The sequence below is a fragment of the Maylandia zebra genome, linkage group LG18, assembly GCF_041146795.1.
Source record: "Maylandia zebra isolate NMK-2024a linkage group LG18, Mzebra_GT3a, whole genome shotgun sequence".
NCBI classification, from domain to species: domain Eukaryota; kingdom Metazoa; phylum Chordata; class Actinopteri; order Cichliformes; family Cichlidae; genus Maylandia; species Maylandia zebra.
In genome coordinates, this window is record NC_135184.1 from 26,613,394 (window position 1) to 26,627,305 (window position 13,912).

The 13,912-nt window shown below is 41.2% G+C and overlaps 1 protein-coding gene across 7 annotated transcripts in view; it reads left to right on the top strand.

The window, feature by feature from the left end:
• The window catches only part of tnk2b (tyrosine kinase, non-receptor, 2b), a 57,275-nt gene that overhangs the window by 21,198 nt on the left and 22,165 nt on the right, over positions 1-13,912 (top strand). For 3 of the 7 annotated variants that reach the window (XM_004567190.5, XM_004567192.5, XM_076877201.1), the window contains exon 1: positions 2,053-3,417. The exons of 1 other annotated variant lie outside the window; for it this stretch is intronic. In XM_004567190.5, the coding sequence (XP_004567247.1) occupies positions 3,337-3,417 (81 nt within the window). In that variant the 5' untranslated portion in view covers positions 2,053-3,336. Of the gene's footprint in view, positions 1-2,052; positions 3,418-12,523; positions 13,069-13,912 lie in introns of those variants that run through there. 3 more of the 7 variants (XM_076877202.1, XM_023153975.3, XM_023153976.3) reach the window with 1 other exon arrangement.

Genomic DNA, 13,912 nt, shown 5'->3' on the forward strand with positions numbered 1-13,912 from the left:
TCGTTCTGTATGCCTACACGTTTGACATGATTCAAGAAAGTTAGAAACTGAATGGACAAATGTATCATTAGACACTTTAAAGAGAGAAATACACTGATGGAGGGCTCGCTGTATGACCCCATTTCAAAATGTGCGCTTCAGCGCTCTGTGAAAGTCTGCATGGAAAAATTGTTTAGGAATTTTAGAAAAATGTGTATCAAAGTAAAACATGCTTAAAAAATCACATTCATAACTAAATGGTACCTGCAGTCTGAGTTTCTTGTGGAAAGTATGGATGCCTGCTTGTTATCAACCCACAGTTTGAAAATCCAATACCCAGAGTGGGTATTAATCAGTGGATACTGCGTTGCTTAGTTTAACTTCTATGAAAACACCATTGAAGCACAGTTTTAGAGAAGCCTGTGCTGTCATACATCTTTCTTTCAGGGCAGACTTTCCTTACTTTAGGAAAACAAACATACCCGCATGTATTGCAGGAGTTGGCATCTGGATGCTGAATTAACCTCCATCCATTCCAGACCAATTCCCAGGCTCTGAACTGCTAAGCAGTCAAAATCCTGACTTTCAAAACTACAGCAGCTGGTAACCTCAGTTCTCAAATACGTGCAGAATGTTGTTAAGATCATAGGCAATGCAACACTGAAATCCCACCCGTCATGACTATTTTTAAGAAATGTTGTTGGCCATTAAGGTTGAAAGCTCTTGAGATTTTTTACTCCACTAAAAAAGTAAATTCATATAAAGAGGTTTCATTTAAGATTGAGCTGTAAGAGGGATGGAATAATAAAACACGAAACACGAATCCATAGCAGGGGTAAAAGAGGAGAGGTCAGCATGTACTGCTAGAGTATGAGTTGATATTACTGCCCTATAAATACACTAAAAACTTGGACACAGTAGGTGTCTGAGGACCTGATTTATAATAAATGCAGAATCGCTGACCTACAGTGTGTGTAACTGTGTATTATGTGTGCATCCAAATCGTATCACTTACATTTGCAGAAATAATTATGCGCAAACCATGTGTTTCTTTGGAGGCGTACGCATATCACGGCTGATAATTGATTTTATATTCAGTTCTACTCTTCCAGCAATAATGGAAATGACATAATCGAGATAAAAGGTTTATTCTGCAATTTTTTTTTCTAATGCAAGTAAGGTAAACCACGACATTTTGGATTTAGATTTTGAGCGAGAAACAAGAAAAGAAAAGAAAATTGACAAATTCTAACTTTAAAAAGTGGTGACGTCATGGTGACGTCAATATTGACCAAAATAATAATTTTTTAACTTCAATTACGCAGTCTTGCTGCTTTTGTTCCACTGCTGTGTTGTGTTGCGTGCCTCTCAAATTTGCAGAAGTCTGCTTCCGGAGGACCAGATCACAGAAAAGAGGAAGAGGTGGAGGAATGAGAGCAAAAAATGAATGTTGTGCAGTGGGCCATAAATAACTGGCCTAAGGACATCAGCAGGACTGGAGTGGAGTCGGAGATGGAGAAGAGAGCGAGAGGAGGCAAAACAAAAGAGGGGCGAGTTTTAAGGATATGAAAGTGGAAGGAATAAAGAGTGACATGGACTGAGGGGAGGAGGAGATCATGCATGCGTAAACAAATACTCTGTGCTGTCCCAGAGTGCTTTAAAGATTTTTTTTTTTTCCTCAATGGCATCAGTTGGAGCGATGGGGAAGTGTCGTGTGTGCGTACGCAGATGCACATGCGTTGTTCTTTTATTCTATTTTCCTCTTCACCCAGATGTCCACACAGCAAGGTCCAGATGGCTTGGATGTCCTCTATACTGGAGAGCTTTACACACACAAACACAGACAAAGCAGCATGGCCATGTTTTTCTCCCTCTCAGAGGGAAGATTAACTCTCCTCATTAGGGCTCCCTCCGCCTCTCCACCTCTCGCCTGACACTCTCCTCCCCCTCCCTTTCCTGTTGGCTTGACTTATTCTCATTGGCTGCTTTTATCAGGACCACAGCTGAGTGGATCACCGTGGCTACAGAACACTGGAGCGGGGAGGAGGTGGGATGGGTTGATGTTGCCACGGTAATAGAAGAGGCGACCACTCGCCAAATCATCGAGTGGGGAAAAAAAAGTGGAAGCGTGTGGAAAGCGGGTTAGAGGGTTAGGGCTCGAAAGGAGAGGAGGGGGGGAAAAACAATAACAACAGGCGAGGGATTAGGCATCGACCGAGCAATCAGGAAGTCCATTTAGGACAAAGCAGAGTCCAAAATGCTCCCAGACTTCAGTCGGCATCGTTAGAGCCGAGCCGCTGGAATGAATAAAAAACCACACAAAGAAGGAAGGAGCTAATTCAGGTGAAATATGAAAGACGTCACCCGGACGACCGCTGCCACTGCTTGCTGTGATTTTTCACTGCCGATGAGTAAGAGGAGGTAAGCTGGTCATGGTAGTGCCTGGGGCATGGAAATGGAAACGGAGAGAGCCGTCGCTGGATATGAGGAGCATGCGTCAGCATTAAGGAAGGGTGAACAAGAGTCAGAGAGAGAGAGAGAGAGAGAGAGAGAGAGGCAGGCAGTGACAGCAGAGATGAGCACAACTGAGCACAAGAGAGAGATTGAGGTTAGAAGCTGATGTGAGGATACAAGCGGAGCCTGTTAGACTTTTCACCTTCTGTGCCACACCTTGGCTTCATCCTCCTAACACTCCCACCTCTTGACTGCAGCAACTCCAAGGACCCAGGCTGGAATTTCATTGTCTGAGGGACAATAATCCTTGCTGAATGACTTCTGAATGATCATTTTCACACCCCAGAAGCTTCTTAATGCTGCTGACATATGAAAAGGACAGACCGTTCAAGAGGATTGCATTCTGTATATCTTCTCAAAAGCGGAGCTACTCCTGCCTGCACGAACTGAATTGAGTTATTCATTCTGTATTAAGAAGTATTGTTTGCAGATTATCAGCACAATTACACTTCTGAAAACTGTTTCCATGAGGATCAGCAGCTTTGTTTTCAGAGACTAGTCAGTTCCTGTCACAAAGGTGTGAAAATGAAGAACTCATTGTCCAGCCATTTTAAACGAATGCTGACTCAACCTAAACGATGAAGACAATGAAGGTGGTATTACTGGATGCAGGAGTGACAGCAGAGTTAGCAGAGTAATAAGACGTATTGTGCCAGGCGTTGCGGAATAATGCAACGCCGCTCCGTGAACGACGCCCAGAATATCGCACTTGTCTTCCTGCATGGATGTCGACGCGAGCTGACTGACCGACTGAGTGTGTGGGTTGCTCACTGGGCTGGAGCAGCAGCTATTTGAGGACACGTAGCACCCGAACAGGTACCGGCTGGGTCTCAGAACTCCACCATGGGGGAGACGGCAGAATACCAGAGACTGCAGGAGACAACAGAGTCGGATTACCAAAGGCTGCCTAGCGATGATGAAGAGGTAGACCTGTGCAGTTCCCTTTATTTTACAGTAGTAGGTAATAGTAGGTAATGGACTAATTTCAGCCAGCAGTATGAACCTGTCAAAGGGAAATGAAATGATGATTTATGCTTTCGTAGGTGTCTCTGTATTTCAAATCATTGCCATTGTGAGCATTTATCTTGTCTTGTTCAGTGTCACACTGGCCGTGTCATGTCCAAAACACTTTGGTGAATGTACACAGCTGTTTTCCTGTGACATGGCTTTCATTCCTCAGTCAGTGTCGGGCCGGGTTTCCCGACATTTCAGCATCCTTTTTCCCTTCGTGTCAGTTTGCGTACTGATGGTTTAGCACCTAATCAGGTGATCAAGGTGGTCCATCATTTTTAGTGTTAAATAATGTGGAAAATTTATAAGCTTTTTTTTCCTTCCCCCAAACAGACTCTTTGACACGTCAGAGCATAAGGGGTAAACAAAGACAGGTGTAACTACTGGATGCCACTAAGTTTACTTTAGTTTCAGTGGCATTGCGTGTTCATTGTCACACTATCCCGGCTTGCTGAAACACAATATTACAACGGCCATTGTTCTTAGTAACACCTGTGGCAAGACATACGTCTGCTGAGGGGAAAAAAGTCTGGTTGGATTGTGCGAACATAACTCCACTTCATAGATCTCCCAAAGTGCTCATTCATCTGTCAGACAGTACTAGCTCTTTTACCCATGTATGTCAGTAGCGCCCTGCTCAGCCACCACGTACCCACGCACAACACACGGCGCTTCTCGCCCACACACGAGGCCGAGTTATTGCATGCAGAGCCATGAGGTCACTGATGAAGTGCTGCAGAATGAGGTTGGTGAGAGGCAAACTATGACATTTTATACCCTCCCACCTATTCTGCAAAGCCACACACAAACACACACACACACACACACACACACACACACACTATTTCACAAATACTGTGAAGGCCCGACTCTTTTTTTTGTTTGTTTGGCTTTTAGGCTGGCCGTTTAATTTCCACATCAAACCATTGTGAAACATCTCTGTTGCCTTTTTTAATGTTTTCAACATCAGAAGAAAATGTGTAGAATCACTGAACTCAGAGCTAGATAAATAAGTTCACCAGGTCGGTAATTCACCGTTTTACCCTTTTTTGTAGAGATGTTGTAAACTGAATAGTTTCAACAGTCTGCAAGGGCATTACATGTCAGGGGTGTGTGTTGCTGTCATGTTTAGGCTGGAATAGATTATTTAAAATTAGGAGTTGGCTTAAAGAAACAAGAAAAAACTGTCTGGTATACAGTGTTGATAGTTTGGTCTTTACTGTATTTTCAATGTGATTAAAATGTGGCTAAAGCAGTTATTACTGGTAACTAAAACTAATTTTGAAAGAACAGATGAAAGTACAATAAAGGTAAAAATTGGACTTGAAACGTATTGTGAATAATAATAAATAAACAAAAAAATACAGTTTTATTTATATAGCACATTTAAAAACCTGAAGGCACGCCAAAGTGCTTCACAGTAATACGGAAAAACAACATAAGTACAGATCAGGCACTAGCACAGACAGAATGGAGGCACTAATAGACCTTAAGAGTTAAGTAAAATGGGTATCAAACCTCAATACAGGAGGAAGGTCAGATCGTGAATACAAAAATATCTACTAAGAAGATAAAAACAGCAGTAAAATTAATAATAAAATAATACATTAGATAAAAAGTTTAAAAAGGGTATTAACTGGTCAGGAAAGCCAGGTTAAATAAGTATGCTTTCAATCTTGATTTAAAGGATTGGACAGAGTCCGAGGCACGAATAGAAGCAGGGAGATTGGGTGCAGCTGAGGCAAAGGCACGATCGCCTCTGCTCTTCAGTCTAAACTTAGGTCTAAAACACACGGGAAATGTTAAGTCTTTGTTCATTTGGTCAAATATTTGAAATTGTGATATGTAAGCTGCCTGCACAATGTTTCTTTTTGTATTTCTTTTTATACAATTTTTACTGTAATGTGTATCCTAAACTTCTTAAAGTTATCCTGTAACAAAGTAAACAAAATAAATATCAAAAACGAATGAAAGCTTAACTGAAATGTGTAATTTCTACCATTAAATGTAAAAATGAAACAAGAAAATAAGAAATTAATTCAAAATTTAAAAACAAAAAATCTAAATTTAAACAAAAAACTAAACACAAACTGAAAATATGTAAAAAAAAAAAAAAATTGCCTGATTTCAGTATGGTGAGAATTACAATTTGAACTTTTTCAAAATGGATGTTATTATTTATTTATTTATTTTTTACTAATTTACTTATTATGTTTGTTTAAACATTTTATGGTGACTTGTGTTTAAATGGAATTGGGTTCAAATTTGACTCACTACCGCTGCTACTTCAAGCAATGCCCTGCGCTGGTCTTCCCTGACATGTACTGGGTTTCAGCCCTTCGGGACCTGCTGTTGATAAGCAAATATAGGGAGAAGATAAATGAATGTGTAGATGTGTGCGGCAGTTTAAATGTGATACTGTCCTGTGTGTGTTGAGGATCTGTGTGCTAGTTGAGCAGAGTTGAACCGATGGACGCTGCAGCTGTTGTGCTCTGTTTGGGGCTGAATCAGATCAGTCTCCTTCCACAGCTGCAGCTTTGTGCTGAGTACAGCGGTTTTTCTAGGGTTAGCTTTCAGCGCCACAGCCTGCAGCTGCCTCATCTTATTCTGAAACTGAGTGAAAAACACTTAAGGGTAGATGTACGGAAAATGTAGGTGTATGGAAAATACTTATTGTGTTATTAGAGTGACCATTTTATTCTCCACACAGATATCTTATGGATGTTTTTCCCCCTGTGGAGGATGAAGGGATTAGCGGGCAAGCCTTATCTGAAAATGATGAATTTGTGTCGGCCGTGAGTATGGCTGGGCATCCACTGTGTTTGGAATAATATGAATGTAATAAGTAATTTCTTTTGATTGAGCTACCTGCTGTGATAGATTTTGAGTTCAATCATTTTATTCATGATATTTGATATTTATTTTAATGGCTCCTCCTTCTCCCTCTTAACCTGCTTTAAGGGATCAAAGAAAGGATTGCTCAGTACGGGTGTATTTCATTGTTTTGTGGGGGTTGTTTTTTACAGTCTGGCATTATGCATATTAGGTCAAGCTACCAAAACAACATTTGTTGACAAAACACAGCACATATGTTCCTGAAAACTGGAAGTGATGACCTGGAAGCAGGCCACTGGCATCCAGAGCTCTCATCTTTCTCATAATCTGTTCATGGGCACATTAACGCTCACAGCCTCACACCGCCTCTCCCCTCCTGGCTTTGTGAGTAATGAGTTCCTGTGGACGGTAAAGGGATTTAAGGAAAACGTAAAAGCCAGACCTTGGGAGATAGTTGCTATCTGTGACATTAGGAATGATGGATCTCTGTATGTCTGTGCATGCTGTCCTCTGTCAGAGGTTTTTGTGTGTTTGTGTAGATATTGTTCTAGCACAGTTTCTAAAGTGATTAATGTAGTTCTACTACTCCTTCTTCTTCACTCTGCATTTTTGGCACCCGGCACCCAAAACGCAGTTTGATGTTTTGTTACCAAAATGTTGGAACTTAGTTTAGAAATACACCGGTGCCCAGTAAGCTAACTTAATTCCCAACATAGTGCCTCAGGATGAATCTAGTCGGTGTGCATGCCTTTGCATGCCTTCCTGTATACAGTGAGCATCATATTACAGAATCTAGAAGTGTGTGTGTGTGTGTGTGTGTATACCTGTTTACACATCTGTGTGGGGACCAACAGCCACTAGTCAGCACTAAAGTGCCTGTCCTCACAAGTTTGATGGCATTTTTAAGACTCAAAATGTAGTTTTAGTGTCAGAGTTACAATTAGGTTATGGTTGGATGGAGGCTAGTGTTAGGCAAACATTTTTGATGGTTAGGGTAAGCAGCTAGAGAAACATTATGTCAACTAGATGTCCTCACTAAGATATCAACACGAGAATGTGTGTGTGTGCGTGTATGTGCATGTGTGTTTCAGTACTGTAACATAATAGAGCTCACAGCATGTTGTTCTTCATAATCTTATTAGCTAGAAAGGTCCTAATCTGATGTCTGGTCATGATAATGTAATCTTCACGGTCAAACATTTAACTTGGGCTTTATAGTATTAGTGTCCTTTTGTAAAGCCGTCGGTCAGACTACTTTGTGCATGCGTGCGAGGTCAGACAGCAGTCTTAATGTAAAGCTAGTTGCAGTAAATCTGTAAAAAAAAAATCCAAACAGTTTTATCTAATTGAATAAATTTCATTGATCTTGATAAACTGGTCACATTTAGCTTCCTCCAGGGTCGTCACCACAGGTGATCAGGTTATTGTGATGTGATATATGTAGAACTTGTGTGGAAAAAGACGGCATGTAAAAGTTTATTTAGCTTACTTTAGCTTTCTACTTTAGCTTTATTACCATGAACATTGCACAGAGGTGTATTTTGACCCAAACTAGGGCGTAAACCAAACCTCAGTCAAACCAAACAGACAGTGAAAACTGGAAAGAAAAAAAAAAATCAAGAAAATCGACCAATTAGCAACTGAAATTAGGTGTTTACTAAACTATCAGCAACTGCTTTTATATCAACGGATGAATGAAAATTAAAAAAGATAAAGAAGAGATGGGAGAAAAACCATGTGTTGATGTTGCATAGCTTGTTCACCAGAGGGCACTATGCAACTTCGCTAGGGCACCACGCATGTATGGACGCCCAACCAACCAGCTGATCTGAGTAGTGTAAATGAGTAAGCAACTACACAAAATAGGTGTTATGGAAATCTGTTTGATTTTATAAAGGAAAAAAATACTGGCCAATATATCAAAATATCACATGTTTAAGTCACTAAATATTGATATTGTTTGACACAAATGCCATCACTACAGTCATATTGTGACTTACTGTAACTACATGGTAATGCCAGATAGAGCCCTGGTTTTAAATGCTATCTGGTTCTGATTTAAAAAATGACCATAGTTTTCATCCAATTCATCCAAACTGAGATTTCAGTTTGTTAACTTTAAATTTCAAGATATTTACAATTTTGAATCAAAATTTTCTTCACTTTCAGCATTTGAATCCTAATTAACTCTTGAACTTATTAGGACGAGACTTTTCTCGTTATTTCGGCAAGCAATAAAAAAATTGATAATAATTTTTTGTCTTAATCACCAGCCACTAGTTGTCAAGACACCTCGGGGCTGTGGCCCCCCCACACCCTCTAGCAGATTATTACATGAAGGAACCTTTTAAAAAACAAAAAACAAGCGCGTCCATGCTCACAGGTGTACACACGGGTGATCACACCCACAAACTGCACCCTTTTTGGCTCCTACCTCAGGGCACACTGTGTTCTGTTGGTCTTGTGTGCTGCACAGTGGTGTTTAGTGTTTGGTATTTGCTGTCGTATTCCCATGTATCATTGTGGTGTTGTTTGTTCTGTTGCTCTTGTTCTCTTCTGCTTGTTTTCTTTTTTCTTTCTCAGCAGGTGACCCAGGTGATTGATATATGCATTTTTTTCTTCTCTGCCCGTTCTGTTGGTTTTTGTCTTTTGCCCTTCTCCCCCATCCCTCTTCTCAGCTGTTTCTCTTTCCCTCTTTCTTTCTCCCCTTCTTTCCCCCAGTCAAGTCTGTCCCGTATTCAGTAAGTGAAAATAAAAGAAACAATAAAAGGTGAATCAAATGGACCATTACGGCAAGGCTGGGATGGTCAATTTGGTAAAGTAAATCCGTTGGGCATCTTTCTTTGCCTTTAGACAACAAATCTGATGGCAAAAGAGCCAAGCGGGACAGGCAAAAAAAAAAAAAAAAAAAAAGACACCTCGAGGCATGGTAAAATGGGCTGTTTTTCCTTAATTGGATTTTGTTGCCACTGGTCATAAACTGGCCCCACATAACCAGAAAGGCAACTGATAAAAGTTTGAGTGACCTGTGTAATCCCAAAGTCTTTTTAGAGTGGAAAAACAAATGCTTGTCACACACAGAGCAATGAAAACCCCTCATATTAAGATTTGGTGCCCCCTAGTGTTCATATGGCAACAATACATATTGACTTATGTTAATCGTATTGCTCTAATCTCCTTAGTCAGGGGGCAGCTGATGGCTCTCTCACACATTCCTTCCACTGATTTCTAACAAAACATCAGATGAAATTGGATATTTGATGGTACTCTACACAAACGGTGCATTATCACACACACAGCTTCCCGTTTCACTAAACTGCCACACTGGTGTCGCCATATTTCCTCTTCTTTTTATCCCAGCCTATCTCTTTATTTGTTTTTTATTTCTTTAATTTAACAAAAGGTAATTAATAATGAGTTCTGTTTGAAGTGGTTTAAAGCTATTGCTTTTTTCACCTTCATTACTGTTGAATCATGTTGATTAATCAATCCAACTGACACTGACAACTGATAATTGTTCAGTGTTGTTTCTTTTGATGAATTAATGGACAACATTTTGTAAAAATCCAGTTATGTTAGTAATGTCCTTCTTTGTCCTGCTGCTGATTTTCAGGAATGTGGGCTATTTCATAGCATCTGTTTCACAGTCTTGTGAGTTACATAAGTGCTCCAAAGCAAACATTACTTCCTTATTTATCATATCACTGAAGCTAACTTTACTGTGACAAATTCTATATTGGCATCTATTAAAATACGGCTGATGCAAAAATCTGAATAGTCTAGGGAGGTAGTTATGATATTAATTGGTCTACGTGATCCTTATGATTCTGGATGCTTGACTCATATAGTAACTATAATATACTTTAATGCAATGCTGTCAAACAAAAGCAATAGAGACTCTGTAAACTAAGAAATCCAAACGGAAGGCATGGGGATTTTTAGGCTGTTCTACTTATATAAAAAGTTTGGTATCCTTAGTTGGCTTGTGTTAAGGTGATGACCATGAGCTGCGACTTTCCACCTGTGTGAGGGCCTTGTGGATTTATACAGTATGGATGTAGGATACAGTAGGCCATGTTCTCTTAAAGTTTTGGCTGATGTCATTCTGATCCCTCTCCATGTGGGCAAGGGGCACAGTAAAGAGACTCCAATGTGGATATCATCAGCTAGCACACTGTTCCCTGTGTTGATGACAGTATGGCCGCCTGCCTTTGCCTGGCTGACTTCGTTGAATCTATTATAACGTCACTCTAAAGTGAGACAATTTGTTCACTTACACATTACAGTTAAAAATAATAATTTTTATAAATCAAAACATTCAAATAAAGTCATTTAGACAGCTGATTAAAGTACACAAACTACACAAATAAATTGGTATGCAAACTCACGCTGCACAGCATCACCCGCCTCTGACAAAGGCCTGTTTTCCCGTCTCTGATTAAACTCCAATACTTCATGATCAAACACCATTTGTAGTTTTTATTTCCATCCCATAACACCTCTGCCTGCTCGCCTTCTGTCCACCCTTAGACTAGTAAACACAAAACTTCCTAATTCAAAGCAGAAGTGTGTGGAAGTAAATGGAAGAGAGAGTAAGACAGAGGGAGCGTTATAAAAAACTAAATCTAGTGAAAAGGGAACAGCTAAGTCAAAGTGTGGATTGATGGGCTAGACTTATGAAAAACAGCACAGCGAGCGAAAGAAGGGGGAGGAGGAGTGGTGAAATCAGAAAGGCAAAAGTTTAATAATATCTGCCCACGGAGGCAGACGTGGCTTATTGCCACCACTGGTCTGAAAAACAGCCGCTACGGGTTTGTTTATAGTCAGCGTAGTGGAAGAGAGATAACATTTTTAGAGGATTAGAGGCAGGAAATAAAAGGCAGCACCAAATAAAGAAGAAAATGCAAGAGTTTGGCCAGATCCTCAGGGATAAAGAGGAGGGACAGAAGGAGGCATGGGAGTGAAAGAGAAGGGATTAATGAAGGAGTGAAGAATAGGGAGGAGAAGGGAGATGGCAGGAGTTTTAGTCAGCGCAAAAAAGACGTCACAGTGACAGAAAAGGAGTGTGCGAGTTTACCGCGGTTAAGTGACCTGAGCAGGTCTTATGTAATCATAATTATATTCATGTGGGTTTTTTCTTCACTATTACTGTAAACTATTAGTCATCCACTAACAGATATCTGTAAATCTGTTTTGCACATCGTGTGGTTCATACCTCAGAAATTATTCATACACTATTTCATTGTCCGAATGATCCTGGTGGTTAATGATTGGTGCTTCGAGTATGCTTCTGGGTTTGTTAAGCAGATACTCTTACACAATGCGTTGGTTATAAGTGATTAAAGATCATAACAAATAGATTTAAAATGAAACTTGGAAAAAATATATAGTAGGAAAATCTACTCGTAAATCATAGAGATAATGATTGCCATTCAACAATACATTTCAGTAGAGAAAATATTACACTAAGCAGGTTGGGAAATTCTGCAAGGCAACAGAGGGAGAAGCTGGAAGAGCGCTTGGGGTGTGTGTGTGTGTGTGTGTGTGTGTGTGTGTGTGTGTGTGTGTGTGTGTGTGTCTTTGGGAGGTTGCATCACAGGAAACAAGCTCCCCCTCCTGCAGTTGAATGTGACCCTTTGGCCCTGGATCAAATGCTCCTCCGGGCTGAATACCATGAAGCCTCTGTCCTCTGCACCACGCTCTGCTCTGCACTGCACGGACGGCAGGAGGAGGGTGGGTGGGGGGTTCGGGGGTCAGGACAGATAGGGTGAGGAGTGGAGTTGCAGGAGGGGGCAGGATAAAGGGGTAGAGAAAATTTGGCTGATGCAGAAGTGAGAATTATAAGCAGTCAACATGAAGCTCAAGCACATATGCTACCTGTAAACAAATGCAGACTGGCCCCCCTCCCTCCCCCCGCTGGCAGACATGCATGTTTTTAAAGCCTAAAAAGTGGAGCCGGAGACGCCGACTCTGGCTCGTCTGTTTGTGCTGCCGAGGGGATTGAATCGGGCAGAAGACGCTCCTATTTTTAGTCCCATGCGCGATGGAGGGATCGAAAAGCAAACAGACAGTATATGCACAGGCAAAGCAGAGAGAGCGAGACGGAGAGGGAGAGAGAGGGAGAGAGAGACAGAGGCAGTGAAAGGAAGGGAGGAAGAAGGAGTGACTTATTTGTGAAGTTCTGCAAGTTTGGATGACTGGCTCATTGCTGTCTGAGGAGGGCACATGGCTGGACTTGGGCAGAGGGCAGAGCTGGGAGGCTTTCTCTGCTAGAAGCAGCAGCTTCCATTCGCTCTCCAGCCTTCTTTCCTAATATTACAAGCCAGTTTGAGTTCTCTTCTGCATTCTCAAGTGCTACATAAATGCCTCTTTGACTTCTTGTGGGGAGCTGAAGCAGTAGAAGGGGCTTAGAGGAGGATTGACCCCGCCATGGAATGCTGTAGATTTGCGTGCAGGGTTTCAGGAAGTTTTTCTTCCCCTTCTCGGGTTCATAGGTTTGGGTCCGGATCCAAAAACTGTGTGCGCTTCTTAGAATTCCCTCAGAGACTCAAACCAAGGGTGCTGTGGCTCTGGTAATGATTTAAAGGACAAGCAACAACCACGGGCCATTTAAACGTGTATGCACTTTATTTGCACCTACATTCATCCCAGACGAAGGAATTCAGGATGCGACGCTTTGACAAGCTGAAAAAGACATTCCCCTTCCTGGCACGCTTTCACGTATATCGAGTAAGTCTGCTCTGCTGGATTGTCTACTCTCCATATTCCATTGAGGGGATATCTTCTTTAGCATGACATGGATGCTTGTAACTATAGTCAGAGTCATGTGGTTTAATTAGTTGTTAGAATACATGAATCATGAATATGGTATGGTGGAGGTCAGTTGTCTCTAACTGTGTGTGTGTGTGTGTGTGTGTGTGTGTGTGTGTGTGTGTGTGTGTGTGTGTGTGTGTGTGTGTGTGTGTGTGTGTGTGTGTGTGTGTGTGTGTGTGTGTGTGTGTGTGTGTGTGGACTCTCCAGCTGGTCTGAGGCTCTCCCCAGGGATGGTTGTTATTGCAGCAGGATGTGAGAGCAGAACCGATTTAACACAGGACATGATTTTGGCCAGAAGGTGTAGGTTTGTGTGTCTGTGTACGTGTACATGCGCCTGTGTGAATATCAGCACCACCTTGAGGAATTCGTTCAGGCCAAAAGCATTTCTCAGCAATGACACCATGTTGTTTCTCTGCATCTAAATTCCTGCATCCCTCATTTATTTCTCTTTGTTTTCCTCCCTGTTTGGTCGTTTTCAATATTTTTTTGAAGTAAACGCTAAGCTTGGACAAGTTTAGTGCAAACAGGCTTAGCTTCTTAATCTGTCAGCATTTCATGATGCTTCTTTAAAATATGGTGAAATGAAGGAAAGTATATAGATCACTAGTTAGTTCTGGATTTCTAGCCCTGGTTGGATTCTTCAGAGTCTTAACGGAAGTCATTTCTAACAGTTGGGATGCAGCATTTCTTTCAAGTTTAACCTCACATCTTCAAAATGTACATTTTCTACTTCCTACTTTAGGAGAAGTTAAGCTCCTGA